Source organism: Ranitomeya imitator, chromosome 6 (assembly GCF_032444005.1).
Source record: "Ranitomeya imitator isolate aRanImi1 chromosome 6, aRanImi1.pri, whole genome shotgun sequence".
In the NCBI taxonomy this organism is placed as follows: domain Eukaryota; kingdom Metazoa; phylum Chordata; class Amphibia; order Anura; family Dendrobatidae; genus Ranitomeya; species Ranitomeya imitator.
The window spans coordinates 193,939,817-193,954,408 of record NC_091287.1 but is presented as its reverse complement, the minus strand read 5'-3'; the positions used below and the strand labels follow the sequence as shown (position 1 = coordinate 193,954,408).

The window sequence follows — 14,592 nt, the reverse complement described above, 5'->3', positions numbered from 1 at the left end:
CAGAAAAGAAACTACAAACTTCTGACTAGATGGTACAGGTGTCCATCCAGTGTTCATCTCATGTTCCCTACCACCCCCGATACTTGTTGGAGGTGCTGGAGGGACAGGGGTACATACCCTCACATCTGGTGGTCCTGCCCGCCCCTACACAATTTCTGGGTGAGCATCTTTGCACTTTACAATAAATTATCTCTTCAGAAAGTCCAGCCTACTATGGAACTGGCCCTGTTGTCCATATGTGATCTCTCCATCGCCAAATACAAGAAAAGCCTGCTACGACATTTCCTAACAGCAGCGCGTAACCTGATCCCCCGCCTCTGGAAGCAATCAATATCCCCCTCACGTGTTGATTTTGTTATGGAACTAAATCACATATACAGAATGGAACAGTTGATTGACCAGGACACTGGAACTTCAGACAAAGTGTTTAACACTTGGTCTCCTTGGATCGCTTTCAGAGAGACTGAGGAGCTGAATACCTGGCTGCATTAATTGACCCAATTAGACCACTTGGGGCCCATACCCTTCACTCCTATAGAGAGTGAACACCAATATAACATCCGCACCTTAGTATAAAAAACCACAGATTCAAATCAGTTATGGCAGAAGACCAGATTCCTCCCCTCCCTCCCCCTCCCTTCTTTTTTCTTTTCTCTCTCTTGCTTTCTCCACCTCTCTTTTCTACTTTTTCTCTACTTTGTGCATGGTCTAAGCCTTTTCTTGACTCTCCACTTGTCGTTGAGAGTTATGGCAAGCTTGGACACTCTTATCCTCATCTGACATCTTGGCTCTACTTCGAGCCATTTGTCGGTTGAATAGTGGGAGTTTCTGAAACACATTCTACAAATGAATATTATCAAAATTAATAGACCTCTGACTTAGAGGCAATTTGCTCTCAAAGACGCAGTTATACCGACTCGTTGGTTATTGCAAGAGTGATAAAGTATTTTATTCTAAAATTTTTCCATATATTGTATTATTCCTACATTCTTGTATCTGCTTAAAATTGTATATGAATATTTGATTTCAACTATGTTCTCATTTGCAACTTAATAAAATTGATTTACACAAAAAAAGACCAGGATGGATAGAAGGCCCATAATCTACCTGCAACGAGAGCCGGTAGTCATTGAGATATTTTATTCTGTTCCTGCGATAAACACCTGAACATGAAGCCGGTCCCTCTCTTCTTGTCATCCCATTTAGAACGGTCACTTAACAGTCTTCTTTGACTGAATCTTCTCCTGCTAAAAGGATGTCGGAAGGAAGAGGATGATGGATTGGGAAATCTCTTTTTCTCATCCCCTGCTTTATCTAGCAATTCATCCAGGACAAAACCAAAGAGGTATTCCCCTTCACACGGGATGGCACAGAGCTTAGACCTTGCTTGGATATCTCCTGGCCATCACTTTAGCCACAGCGCTCTGTGGGCTGCATTGGAGAGACCCGCTACCCTTGCCACCATCCTGACTGAATCAATTGAGGCATTCAACAAGAAAGCCGTGGTCTCCTGAATTGTTGGAAGGGCTCCCTGAATAGTCTCTCGAGGCATTCCTTCTTTGAGCTGAGACTCAAGTTGGTCCAGCCAGACCATCATCGATCTGGCTGAGCAAGTCGACGCCACTGCTGGCCTAAGGGATCCGGCTGCCATCTCCCAGGTTCCTTTAAGGAAAATGTTAGAAATGTTCTACCAATCTGTAGTGGCAAGTGCCATTTTTTTTGCAATCACGTGCTGGGGTAGTAGTGTGCGGGCCTCTGATGCTAATAAGCTGAATAAGATTATCAAGAAGGCAAGTTCTGCTGTGGGATGTAATCTGGACTCTTTTGGGGAGGTAGTGGAGAGAAGAACTCTGAAAAAGTGTACGGCAATTATGAACAATAATGCACATCCACTATATGAGCTATTCATGAGACAGAAGAGCACCTTCAGTAACCGGCTATTACTTCTGAGGTGTAAGAAGGAAAAATATAGGAAATCGTTTGTGCCAACTGCCATGGGAATGTACAATAATAACATTAGGGTTAAACCACCAAGGTGATAGTCTACTTATTTCTCTACATTTCAGTTCACTCGTTGTGTATGTCCTATTCTAATGTATAATGTTCTTCTGTCAACAAACTGTCATGTCAACTATGTAATTCCTTTATGATTTTTATGATTTAAGTTGTGCTGCTGTGATACCATAATTTCCCACGGGATCAATAAAGTGTATCGTATCGTATCGTATCGTATGTCCCCCTTTCCATCTAGGGGATCTTTAAGGGAGCCCATATCCTCAAAGAGTGGGGAAGATTTTTTTAGATGCCTTTGAAACTGCTGCGTCTAGCTTAGGGACTTTATCCCAAAGATTAACAGCTGGGTCATCAAAGGTGTATCACCGCCTGAGGGCCGGAGGAAAAAAGCCCCTCTTTTCCGGCCTCTTCCACTCGCGGAGAATCAAACCCTGTAGCTTTTCATTCAAGGGAAAAGATCTACGTTTCTTTTGATCTAGACCCTTAAACATGACATTCTACTATCCCCATTGTTCCCCTGACCGCTTTTACAGTACAAGTTTATCCACACGGTGTAGAGGCAGACAAAAGCAGCCCAATCCTCTTCAGAAGAAGAGACCAAGAGAGATGAATCAGGTGAAACTTCATCCCTCCTCCAGTCTACTAACGAGTCTGATTCTGGGAGATCCTTCTGACTCTCTCCATGAGACAGGGATTTTATAGACTCACTTCTGTCCTGATAATTTCTTTCAAACTTGAAGTGAAGTTAGGAGTCTCATCCGCCACCTGAGGGGAACATTAACAGGAAATAAGGGCCATCTAGGAGCTACATTGTCTCCCCCTCCCCCTTCCTAAGCCTCACCATCTGTTGGATACAGGGGGGGCATAATCTCTTTGGACAAGAGTCCGGTAGGGGGCATCCACAGAGGGCGTATTCCTTGTGTCTTGCCTTATCTGTACATTTCTTCCCCTAAGAATAAAAATATAAGGGGGAGGCTGCATCACTGAGAGAAAATTCACCGAGATCACGCTCCAGTGTCTGCAGAGATAGGTACCGGAATACGAGGAGGGAATTTTTCAGCTGAGGTCATTCGCCTGGAAGAAGTCCTGCGGCTGGATCGGTCACTTAGCTGGCCATCTCCATCCCGACTAATCCGTGAGGCCTGAGGCTTGACTGTAGTCTGGACTGCAGCTTCTACTGGCTGCACAGTGTGCAGCTGCTCATCCTTCATTGTGAGGACAGTGGGCCAGAAGCAGGGATCCTTTAGTCTGAGGGCCCTATATACCCTCCTCTGTTCCGGGTCAGCAAGTGAATCTGCACCGCTTCCCTGGCAACCCCCGCACATGCTGATCAGTTCCTAATGGAACTGAATCTGATCTCCCGTCCTTCTATTTGGCGGCCGCCATTTTCCTGGCACCAGAACCCCCCGCGCATGCACAGAAGGGAGCCGGCGCTGGTGACCCGGAAGTACACACCTCCCAACACCACCTGGTGGCATTGAGTGCTCCAGGATGCCGGAAGAGAGCCGCAAGTGCCCCTTGGAACCACCGCTGCCCAGGACATGCAGAGACTCCGCACTGCAGGAGCTTCAGGGAGCCAAGGAAAAATACTTACCTGGCCACTTCTGGAGACAGCGATCCTCCGGACCCTGCTCCCTGCTGCTCGCTCACTGCTGTGCCACCATCGAGGAGCACTGTGGTGCTTCCAGGACCCCCACACCTGGTCAAGGTAGGAGACCCCCCCGCTACCTGAATCGAACTGCAGGGCCTGGGATCAGAAATCCTGTAGGCATCTGTAGGGATTCATTCCATCAGGAACAAGAAGCCAACTGATGCATGGGAGAGGTGCCGCCCTTTTGTATCTGTAGGTTTCCTGTTCCTGAAGGGCGGATCCCCTCTCTCGTGGTGCTGTCATGGGAGTCCGAATAAAAAAGCCTTTAATCAATGAGAATCACAGGAGAGCCAGGCTGAAGTTTGCCAAAGACCATAAGGATTGGACCATAGAGGACTGGAGTAAGGTAATCTTCTCTGATGAGTCTAATTTTTGCCCAACACCTGGTTGCCTAATGGTTAGACGGAGACCTGGAGAGGCATACAAGCCACAGTGTCTTGCACCCACTGTGAAAGTTGGTGGAGGATCGGTGATGATCTGGGGATGCTTCAGCAAGGCTAGAATTGGGCAGGTTAATCTTTGCGAAGGACGTATGATTCAAGAAGAATACAAGGTCATCCTGGAAAAACAGTTGATTCCTTCTGCTCAGGCAATGTTCCCCAACTCTGAGGACTGTTTTTTCTAGCAGGACAATGCGCCATGCCACACAGCTAGGTCAATCAAGGTGTGTTCTGGGACTACCTTGGTCGGTTTTCTTCTTCCCCTTCTTCTCATATTGTGCACCGACTGTCCCCTTCACTCAATATAGTCCCATTCTATGGAGTCTTTTCACTGCTATAATTAGACTATATTATTACTATAATGATGTGTATCTACTTATAGACTCAACAGTTTCCCTTATTTTATACTTCTAAGACTTTGCCAGTGCAGAGCTGACAGTTTCTATAGCATGCAAATGCTGCTTCATCTATATGCTAGCACTTGCGGATTACTGCAACATTTTTTCAAACTGAGTGTTTTTGGTTTCACTATTCTCTTTTGTGTCTTCAGGTTTCTTGGTGGTGTGTGAACATGATCATACAGACTTGTTCACTGTGCAAGTAGCCCATGTGTTCCTGTTCATCTATATGCTATAGAAGCTATCAGCCTGCAAAAAAATAATTGTTGAACAGTGGCACAAAGTAAGGCCAGTCTCACACGTCCAGATATTTCCGGTACCTGAGAACACGGTAGCGTAGTTATCCGTGTCCGTGTGCTCACGTGGTACATCTGTGTGGGATCCATGTGATGTCTGTGTGTCAGTATTTAGCATCCGTATGCTGTCCGTGTGCTGTCCATGTCCGTGTATTGAAACAATTTGTTTCAATTTTAACCCAATCTTGCCTTGCGCAGGCGTGTACTATGGAGGACAGAGAATGAAGTTCAATCCAATATTGCAGCCAGCATGCAGCCAGCGGGTAAGGAAAGGGTGAATCAAAAACCCCAGAACCCCGCCTCCATGGCTGAAGATTGTTCCCTCCAAATTCAGGTGACAGTGTCCCTTTAAACCATTCCAGCAAAATCCAAACTCCAATATGGCGCCTGTTGCCTTCTGAGCTATGCACTGTGCCTCAAAAGTGGTATTCCCCTACATATGGTGTATCGGTGTACTCAGGACAAATTGCACAACAACTTTTGGGGTCCAATTTCTCCTGTTACCCTTGGGAAAATAAAAAATTTGGGGCAAAAAGATCATTTTTGTGGAAACGTTATAAACTTCTGTGAAGCACTTGGGGGTTCAAAGTGCTCACCACACATCTAGCTAAGTTCCTAAGGGGAGGTCTAGTTTCCAAAATGGTGTCACTTGTGGGGGTTTCCACTGTTTAGGCACGTCAGGGGCTCTCCAAATGCGACATGACGTCCGATCTCAATTCCAGCCAATTTTGCATTGAAAAGTCACACAGTGCTCCTTCCCTTCCGAGCTCTGCCGTGCACTCAAACAGTGGTTTAGCCCCACATATGGGGTATCAGTGGACTCAGGACAAATTGCACAACAAATTTTGGTGTCTAATTTCTCCTGTTATCCTTGGTTAAATAAAAAAAATGGATCTGCGTTAAATTTGTGAAAAAAGTTAAATATTAATTTTTTTTAAACATTCCAAAAATTCCTTTGAAGCACCTGAAGGGTTATTAAACTTCTTGAATGTGGTTTTGAGCACCTTGAGGGGTGCAGTTGTTAGAATGAGGGGTCTATATGATAGTAAATACCCAAAAGTGACAACAAACTGACTTCAAATGTGATGTGGTCCCTAAAAAAAACAAAAATGGTGTAAAAATGAGAACTCGCTGTTCAACTTTTAACCCTTATTCCTTCCTTACAAAATATTGGTTCCAAAATTGTGCTAATGTAAAGTAGACATGTGGGAAATATAACTTACGTATTTTATGTGACATATCTCTGATTTAAGGGCAAGAAAATTAAAAGTTGGAAAACTGAAATTTTTGCCAAATTTCCATTTTTTTCAAATATACGCAAGTAATATCAAATACATTTTACCACTCATGAAGTACAATATGTCTCGAGAAATCAATCTCAGAATCACCGGGATCCATTGAAAGCATTCCAGAGTTATTACCTCATAAAGGGACAGTGGTCAGAATTGTAAAAATTGGCCAAGTCATTAACGTGTAAAACACCCCTCTCGGGACACATTTTAAAGTTTCCCACTTGATAGGTGGGAAAGTGTCGTCGGAAGAATGATCTATTATAAAGTTGTTTATGATTAAATGGATGTCCGCTTTTCAGGATGGGTCCAAAAGTAATGATTCATTCAATTGTCAGGACCTGAGGAAATTTTTAGTGAGCAATACAATGGAGCATGGTCAGATCAGGGGATGTTTCCTATGCTGGTAGAAACCAACCATGGTAGAGCACTGTGTTGCAACAGAATGTATTTGTCACAATACGTATTGCAACCCAATAGGTGGTCGGCAGCGGACGGCGCAACACACACACACACACACGCACACAATGGGATGGTATTGGGGAGAGGAAGGCCCTACAGATAGGGAAATGGGGGATGGTCACCACCTGAGCTCAAGCCTGAGCCTGTCCCTGCACTCCCATAACGCCTTAAGCGGGTCCTTCCCCTCGCCGCCGTCACAAACTAAAGTCCCTTGCTGTCACCTAATACTGCCCTGGCTAGTGCACTGGTCAGCAAGAGGCACTAGCCTCACCACTGCAGATAATACCACAAAGGGGACAGTGACAAACATCAAAGGGACAAAGTGAAAATACAGCACGCTTCCAGAAGCAGCTGTCAAGCTTCACAACGCAGATAGCACAGCAACAGGACTCCAAACACGAGAAGTGGTTGACACCAGAGAGCTGCTCCTTCTAGGCTGGTCTCCAAAGATAATCTCTATCACCAACAGTCAGCTGATGTATCAGGTAACCATTTAAAGGATGGTGGGAGTGGTCGCCACCACATCAGCTGACCCAGCAACAGTGCAGTTACACCAGATTTCCAGCATGGGGGGGACTGACATTAACCCCCGATGGACTGAAATGAAAAAAAGCTACATTTAAACAAAGTGGAACCAAAGCTGCCACAAAGCCAAAAATGGATTGTGACCGTAATCCAGGAGACTGTACAATCATGTAATGTTGAGTAAAAACTATAGTCTCTATCAGAGGGATTCTGTATTTTCCAGGGGTCAAATAATTTCAACTGACAGAAGGCTTTTTTGGCACGTTTAATAGCTGCATAGGAAACGTGAGATTTGCCTTTGAAATTTGTCCAGAGTTAGTTCTAAACTAATATTAACCCCTTCCCGACCTTTGACGCCACGTAGGCGTCATGAAAGTCGGTGCCATTCCGACTCATGACGCCTATGCGGCGTCATGGAAAGATCGCGTCCCTGCAGATCGGGTGAAAGGGTTAACTCCCATTTCACCCGATCTGCAGGGACAGGGGGAGTGGTAGTTTAGCCCAGGGGGGGTGGCTTCACCCCCTCGTGGCTACGATCGCTCTGATTGGCTGTTGAAAGTGAAACTGCCAATCAGAGCGATTTGTAATATTTCACCCATTATAACGGGTGAAATATTACAATCCAGCCATGGCCGATGCTGAAATATCATCGGCCATGGCTGGAAATACTAATGTGCCCCCACCCCACCCCTCCGATCGCCCCCCCACCCCCCCCGATCTGGCCAGTACACTGCTCCGGCTCCCCTCCGTCCAGTGCTCCGCTCCCCCCCCCGTGCTCTTGTCCGCTCCCCCCGTGCTCCAATCACCCCCCCGTGCTCCAATCACCCCCCCTGCACTCCGATCCACCCCCCCCCCGGTGCTCCGTTCCACCCCCCGTGCTCCATTCCAGCTCCCCCGTGCTCCGTTCCACGCCCCCCGTGCTCCGTTCCACCCCTCCCGCACTCCGATTCCCCCCTCCGTGCTCCGATCCCCCCCCGTGGTCCCCCCCCACCGCATCATACTTACCGATCCAGCCGGGGTCCCGTCCGTCTTCTCCCTGGGCTCCGCCATCTTCCAAAATGGCGGGCGCATGCGCAGTGCGCCCGCCGAATCTGCCGGCCGGCAGATTCGTTCCAAAGTGCATTTTGATCACTGAGATATAATCTATCTCAGTGATCAAAATAAAAAAAATAATAAATGACCCCCCCCCCTTTGTCACCCCCATAGGTAGGGACAATAAAAAAATAAAGACATTTTTTTTTTCCACTAATGTTAGAATAGGGTTAGGGTTAGGGTTAGGGGTAGGGTTAGGGGTAGGGTTAGGGGTAGGGGTAGGGTTAGGGCTAGGGTTAGGGCTAGGGGTAGGGTTAGGGCTAGGGTTAGGGTTAGGGCTAGGGTTAGGGTTTCGGTATGTGCACACGTATTCTGGTCCTCTGCGGATTTTTCCGCTGCGGATTTGATAAATCCGCAGTGCTAAACCGCTGCGGATTTATGGCGGATTTACCGCGGTTTTTCTGCGCATTTCACTGCGGTTTTACAACTGCGATTTTCTATTTGAGCAGTTGTAAAACCGCTGCGGAATCCGCACAAAGAAGTGACATGCTGCGGAATGTAAACCGCTGCGTTTCCGTGCAGTTTTTCCGCAGCATGGGCACAGCGATTTTTGTTTCCCGTAGGTTTACATTGAACTGTAAACTCATGGGAAACTGCTGCGGATCCGCAGCGTTTTCCGCAGCGTGTGCACATACCTTTAGAATTAAGCTATGTGCACACGGTGCGGATTTGGCTGCGAATCCGCAGCAGAGTTCCATCAGGTTTACAGTACCATGTAAACATATGGAAACCAAATCCGCTGTGCCCATGGTGCAGAAAATACCACGCGGAAACGCTGCGTTGTATTGATGAGTATGATGTGTACCTTACGTCTGTGGCAGTAAAGGAAGATCTGGGCATGCTTTTCCGGGATGTTTAGGTTGCAAAACTTTAGGATTTTCTCTTAACTGCATCTTGAGGATGGCTGTCTGCTTAGGTTAGACCCCCATTACCTCATTGAAAACAAGGAGAAAGAGGTGAAAGAAAGAACAGATAACAGCACACTAAAACAAAAGCAGTAGGATAGCTACTGCAGTGTAAATTAAGGAGAGATGTTTATCACATAGGAGCTTGAGAGTCGCAGACAGTTGCGACTTGGGCCCCCAACCTATTGGGGGAATAAGAGTATAAGTCATGGTAGAGGAACAGCTCCAACAATTAACATGGAATAAGTATTAACACCAACAACCAATACATAAAAATGTAGATTGCACAACCCCAAACCAAAGGGAACATAGAACAATAAGTTACTGTAAGCAAGTCATATATTAAAGCTCTGTGGCAGGGTCGAACACAACCATAAATGCATGAATATTAAAATGCATCTAAGAACATGGAAATATAGACACTTGCAGTATAATATCTCTCAAATTAGGATCAGTCAGCATCCTGAGGCCTCTGGGGCAGGTGCTGGATTTTCTTTTTGCCATATGGGGAAGGGGGGGACCCTCAGTGGCAACGAAGCAGTTGGAGAAGTTGCAGGTCTCATTGTTCTCCCAGAGCCAACAGCGCCAAAAGACAAGGTAGGCCAGGCAGGGAGGAATATAAGGCATAGGTCCAGTGCCTGCGGAAATGCTGGAAGGTCCTCTGAGGAACGAAGGGTATGGGTTCAGGATCACCTCTGCATGTTCAGAAAGAAAGGGAGACACCAGCAGAAATGAATTCCTTTGGATTTCTGTGAATCCAAAACGGGTATAAGGCTATTTTCATATACTGTGGATTTTGCTGCGGATCCGCAGAGTTTCCGCAGCTCCGGGTCCGCAGCAGTTTCCCATGCGTTTACAGTACAATGTAAACCTATGGGAAACGCAATCCGCAGTGCACATGCTGCGGAAAAAAAACTCGTGGAAACGCAGCGGTTTACATTCCGCAGCATGTCAATTCTTTGTGGGGAATCTGTAGCAGTTTTACACCTGCTACATAATAAAAAAAAGCAGATGTTTTTGTGGAATCAACACAAAAACCGCGGTAAATCCGTGGTCATTCCGCAGGAAATCCGCAGGTAAAACGCAATGCCTTTTACCTGCGGTTTTCACAAATCCGCTGCGGAAAAATCCGCAGACCTCAAGAATACATGTGCACATACCCTAAGTATGACAATAGAGGTCCTGCAGGATGTGAATCAGGATGTTGTTATATTTAATTGACTTTTTTCTCGCCGCCTGGACAGTTTGGTGTTTGAGGGAGTAGAAATTAATTCAGCAAATTATATCCCTGGGGAATAACAGAACCTGGCAACATAAACAATAGCAGCCCTTCCACACTGACCGATCTATTACCCCCCTCCCCGCATGTTGATCAGATGTATGGGCCCTTCTAGTGTTTGAAATCCTATACGGAACGTCTCTGCGCCGCAATGCATTTCAGCTGAATGTGCATCCTTGGACAAATCCAACTCATATACGAGTTGGTGAGTTCCCTTCCTGCGTGGGCCTGGTCGCTAGCTCTGACACTGCAATTGTTATACCCCAGTTTTTCAGCAGGTACTTGCTGCCAGACAGAAAATGTAAATGCATCTTGAGACAGACAAAACAATGGGGAGGCCTGGTAACTTCTGCTGATAGTTAACAGGGCAGATGTTCAGTGATACATTACTTCAATAGCTATAGTTGGCTTAGCCACATGTACAAAAATAATGAAAACAGATAAATGGAGCTGCTTTGTCATTGCTGGGGTCTCTGCCAAAAAAAGGAAAAGATTGTTTGATACCTGTAGAGCAGTGTTCCCCAAGTCCAGTCCTCAAGAGCCACCAACAGGTCATGTTTTCAGGATTTCCTTAGTATTGCACAGGTGATAATTGCATCACCTGGACAGGCAAGCATTCACTGACCTGTGTAACACTAAGGAAATCCTCAAAACATGACCTGTTGGTGGCTCTTGAGGACCGGAGTTGGGGAACACTGCTGTAGAGCATAAAATGTCTGTAATAATAATAATAATAATAATAATAAAAAAACTTTTAAGAAAGCTTTTGAGCTTTTGGTGTATTTTTTACACTGCATATTTTTGCTCCGTCAAAAACACAGTATCTTACATTTTCAGGAACGTGGATGGGATTTATAGAAATCTCGTACCGACTGTGCTTATATTTTACTCAACATAAACTGCTCTGCGGTGCTTGTTTCAAATCCGCAACATGTCAATCTCCCTTGTGGGTACGCTGAGTTTCTGTTCATATTTTCCCCATATACTTGCATTAGATGCGGAAAAATCAGCAGGTAAAAAATGCACGTGTTTTTAGTTCATTTCTGCTGTGGAAACGTATCAAAAACGCATGTAATCTAAGGTGCAAAGTGACATTGTTGGATGGTGTGAGACATGATGTCCCAGATGTGTTCAATCGAATTCAGGTCTGGGGAACGGACGGGCCAGTCCATAACTTCAATGCCTTCATCTTGGAGGAACTGGTGATACACTCCAGACACATGAGGTCTGGCATTGTCCGGCATTAGGAGGAACCCAAGGCTAACCGCATCAGCATATGGTCTCACAAGGGGTCGGAGGATCTCATCTTGGTACCTAATGGCAGTCAGGCTACCTCTGGAGAGCACATGGAGGGCTGTGCAGCCCTCCAAAGAAATGCCACCCCACACCATTACTGACCCACTGCCAAATCGGTCATGCTGAAGGATGCTGCAGGCATCAGATCGCTCTCCACGGCGTCTCCAGACTCTGTCACGTCTGTCACATGTACTCAGTGTGAACCTGCTTTCATCTGTGAAGAGCACAGGGCGCCAGTGGCGAATTTGCCAATCCTTGTGTTCTGTGGCAAATGCCAAGCATCCTGCACTTGTTGGACTGTGAGCACAACCCCCATCAGTGGACGTCGGGCACTCAGACCATCCTCATGGAGTCGGTTTCTAACCTTTTGTGCAGACACATGCACATTTGTGGCATGCTGGAGGTCATTTTGTGGGGCTCTGGCAGTGCTCCTCCTTGCACAAAGGCTGAGGTAGCGGTCCTGCTGCTGGGTTGTTGCCCTCCTACGACCCTCCTCCTCGTCTCCTGGTGTACTGGCTTGTCTCCTGGTAGCGCCTCCAGCCTCTGAACACTACGCTGACAGACACAGCAAACCTTCTTGCCACAGCTCGAACACTGATGTGGCATCCTGGACGAGCTGCGCTACCTGAGCCACTTGTGTGGGTTGTAGAGTCCGTCTCATGCTACCACAAGTGTGAAAGCACAACCAAGATTCAAAAGTGACCAAAACCTCAGCCAGAAAGCATTGGTACTGAGATGTGGTCTGTGGTCCCCACATGCAGAACCACTCCTTTATTGAGTGTGTCTTAATAGTTGCCAATAATTTCCATCTTTTGTCTATTCCATTTGCACAACAGCATGTGAAATTGATTGTCAAACAGTGTTGCTTTCTAAGTGGACAGTTTGATTTCACAGAAATTTGATTTACTTGGAGTTATATTCTGTTGTTTAAGTGTTCCCTTTATTTTTTTGAGCAGTGTATATACCAATGTTGAACCAAGATGACAAACTCAGAGAAATCATAAAAAACGACATCCGCTTTGTAACAAAAAAAGCACCCACATTGGGATCAATTTTATTGCGCAGTTTATTTTCCAGTCAGATGGAACACACATCTAAAAATAAAAAATGGCTAGATTATAAAAGGGTTCTTTAAATGTGGAGCAAATAGCTGCACAACATGTGAACATGCTAAGAAAACAAAAGAATTCAGTTCTTTTCATAATTCATCAATTTATCAAATCAATGACTATATAAATTGCAACACAGCTCATGTTGTATACGTCATAGAATGCACCCAATGTAAATTACAGTATACAGGATGCACAAGCTGTCCTTTGAAAACCCGCATTTGCCGCAATCTCTCCGACACCACTAATATCGCAGTTGTGGGTACCTCAGCCGCATCCAAGCATTTTGCCAGGGAACATAAGGGAAATACCACATTTTTTTAAATGTTATGGTATAGAGAAGGTTTATAAACCTCACAGAGGAGGCAATTATAAAAAAAGGCTATTAAATAGAGAATCCTATTGGATCTATATGCTAACTACCAGAGTTCCATATGGCTTAAATGCGAGGCATGATCTAATTACTTAATACTATTTACAGTGTCGGAAATATGCCTCCAATCTCTCTTAATTATGTATAAAATGTATATAATGTTATTTTTATGTTGTTTTTAACTATGTATATGCATTGTATATGGGAGGTGGAATTGATTGCATGCAAATATCCACAAATAAAAGTCTCAGAGGAAATTACTTAATTGTAATACCTTGGTTCTAATGCAGATCATGACTAAGACCACCAGGTCGAAACGCGTAGATCGTCATTAGGTTCTATAGCCAGTGTGTACTGAGTGCTGGATACCATATATATGGATGTATATTTTATACATTTTCATTAGAAGTTATTTTTTACCTTCACCACTCACTGGACACACCTGCTTTTCTGTTGGACACGGATTGTCCGCCAACATGTCACAAATCAGTCTACATCCATTATTCCCAAGCACACGATAGATGGGAGGTGGCCTGCCCTGCAGAAAGGAGGGATTGCCTTAAAAGTGAAGAAACACCGAAATATGGGGGTCAAATCCACTAATTTGTCTAGCCTGGCGCCATCCAAAGATTACTGACCACAGTAGGGGGTTATCCCTAACCTCCACTGGCACCTTGGCTTGTCATTGATGATGCAGAGCAGGGAGACTAAAGGTCTACTGATCTAATGGAGTATTGGGGAAGCAGGTGAAGGAATAGATCCAGTCAAGGGAGTGGCAGAAGCCAGCTGCTATACTATATAGACGTATATTAGGAAGATTAAGGCCACCTAAGGATTTAGTTTGTTGCAGCTTAAAAATACTAATTCTAGAGCCCCAATTTGAGCCCCAAATAAATTGACGGAAGACTTTCAGCAAAAGCCTGTCATCGGATTTAGACAGTAGAACCGGCAGCGATTGTAAGGGAAAAACATTTTTAGGGAACAATCATTTTAATCAGATGTGCTTTGCCCGCGAAGGACAGTTTAAGGGATTTCCAAGATTGTATTTCCAGTACAACCGTAGAAATGAGAGGTCGAATATTTAGTTTATAGATATTATGGTGGTTTGGGGTTAGGTAGACCCCAAAATAACGCAAGGAGTCTCTCCTCCACTCCACTGAAAGGGGAAAGAGAATGGCCACCGTTTCTGAGCAGTTTTGAAGATAGATAAAGCATGAGATTTATCACAATTTATGCAAAATCCCAAAACTGCTCCAAACTCATTAAAGGCATCCATTATAGAAGGAATGGATTCCTTAGGGTTGACTATCATGAGTAAAATATCATCAGCAAATGCCATTGTTTTAAGCATATGGTGACTGATCCCAATACCCCCAAAGGAAGGGATCATCTCCAGGTATTTCAGCAAAGGATCCAGCGCAATATTAAATAACAGAAGTGACAGGGAACATCCCTGCCTCGTAC

The 14,592-nt window shown here is 45.2% G+C and overlaps 1 protein-coding gene across 6 annotated transcripts in view; it reads right to left on the bottom strand.

Annotated features, from left to right (window-relative positions):
• ATPSCKMT (ATP synthase c subunit lysine N-methyltransferase) overlaps nucleotides 1–14,592 on the bottom strand; it is a 257,270-nt gene that overhangs the window by 97,939 nt on the left and 144,739 nt on the right. For 3 of the 6 annotated variants that reach the window (XM_069730406.1, XM_069730409.1, XM_069730407.1), the window contains one exon: nucleotides 13,571–13,666. The exons of 2 other annotated variants lie outside the window; for them this stretch is intronic. In XM_069730406.1, the coding sequence (XP_069586507.1) occupies nucleotides 13,571–13,666 (96 nt within the window). Of the gene's footprint in view, nucleotides 1–13,548; nucleotides 13,667–14,592 lie in introns of all 6 variants that reach the window. One more of the 6 variants, XM_069730411.1, reaches the window with a different exon arrangement.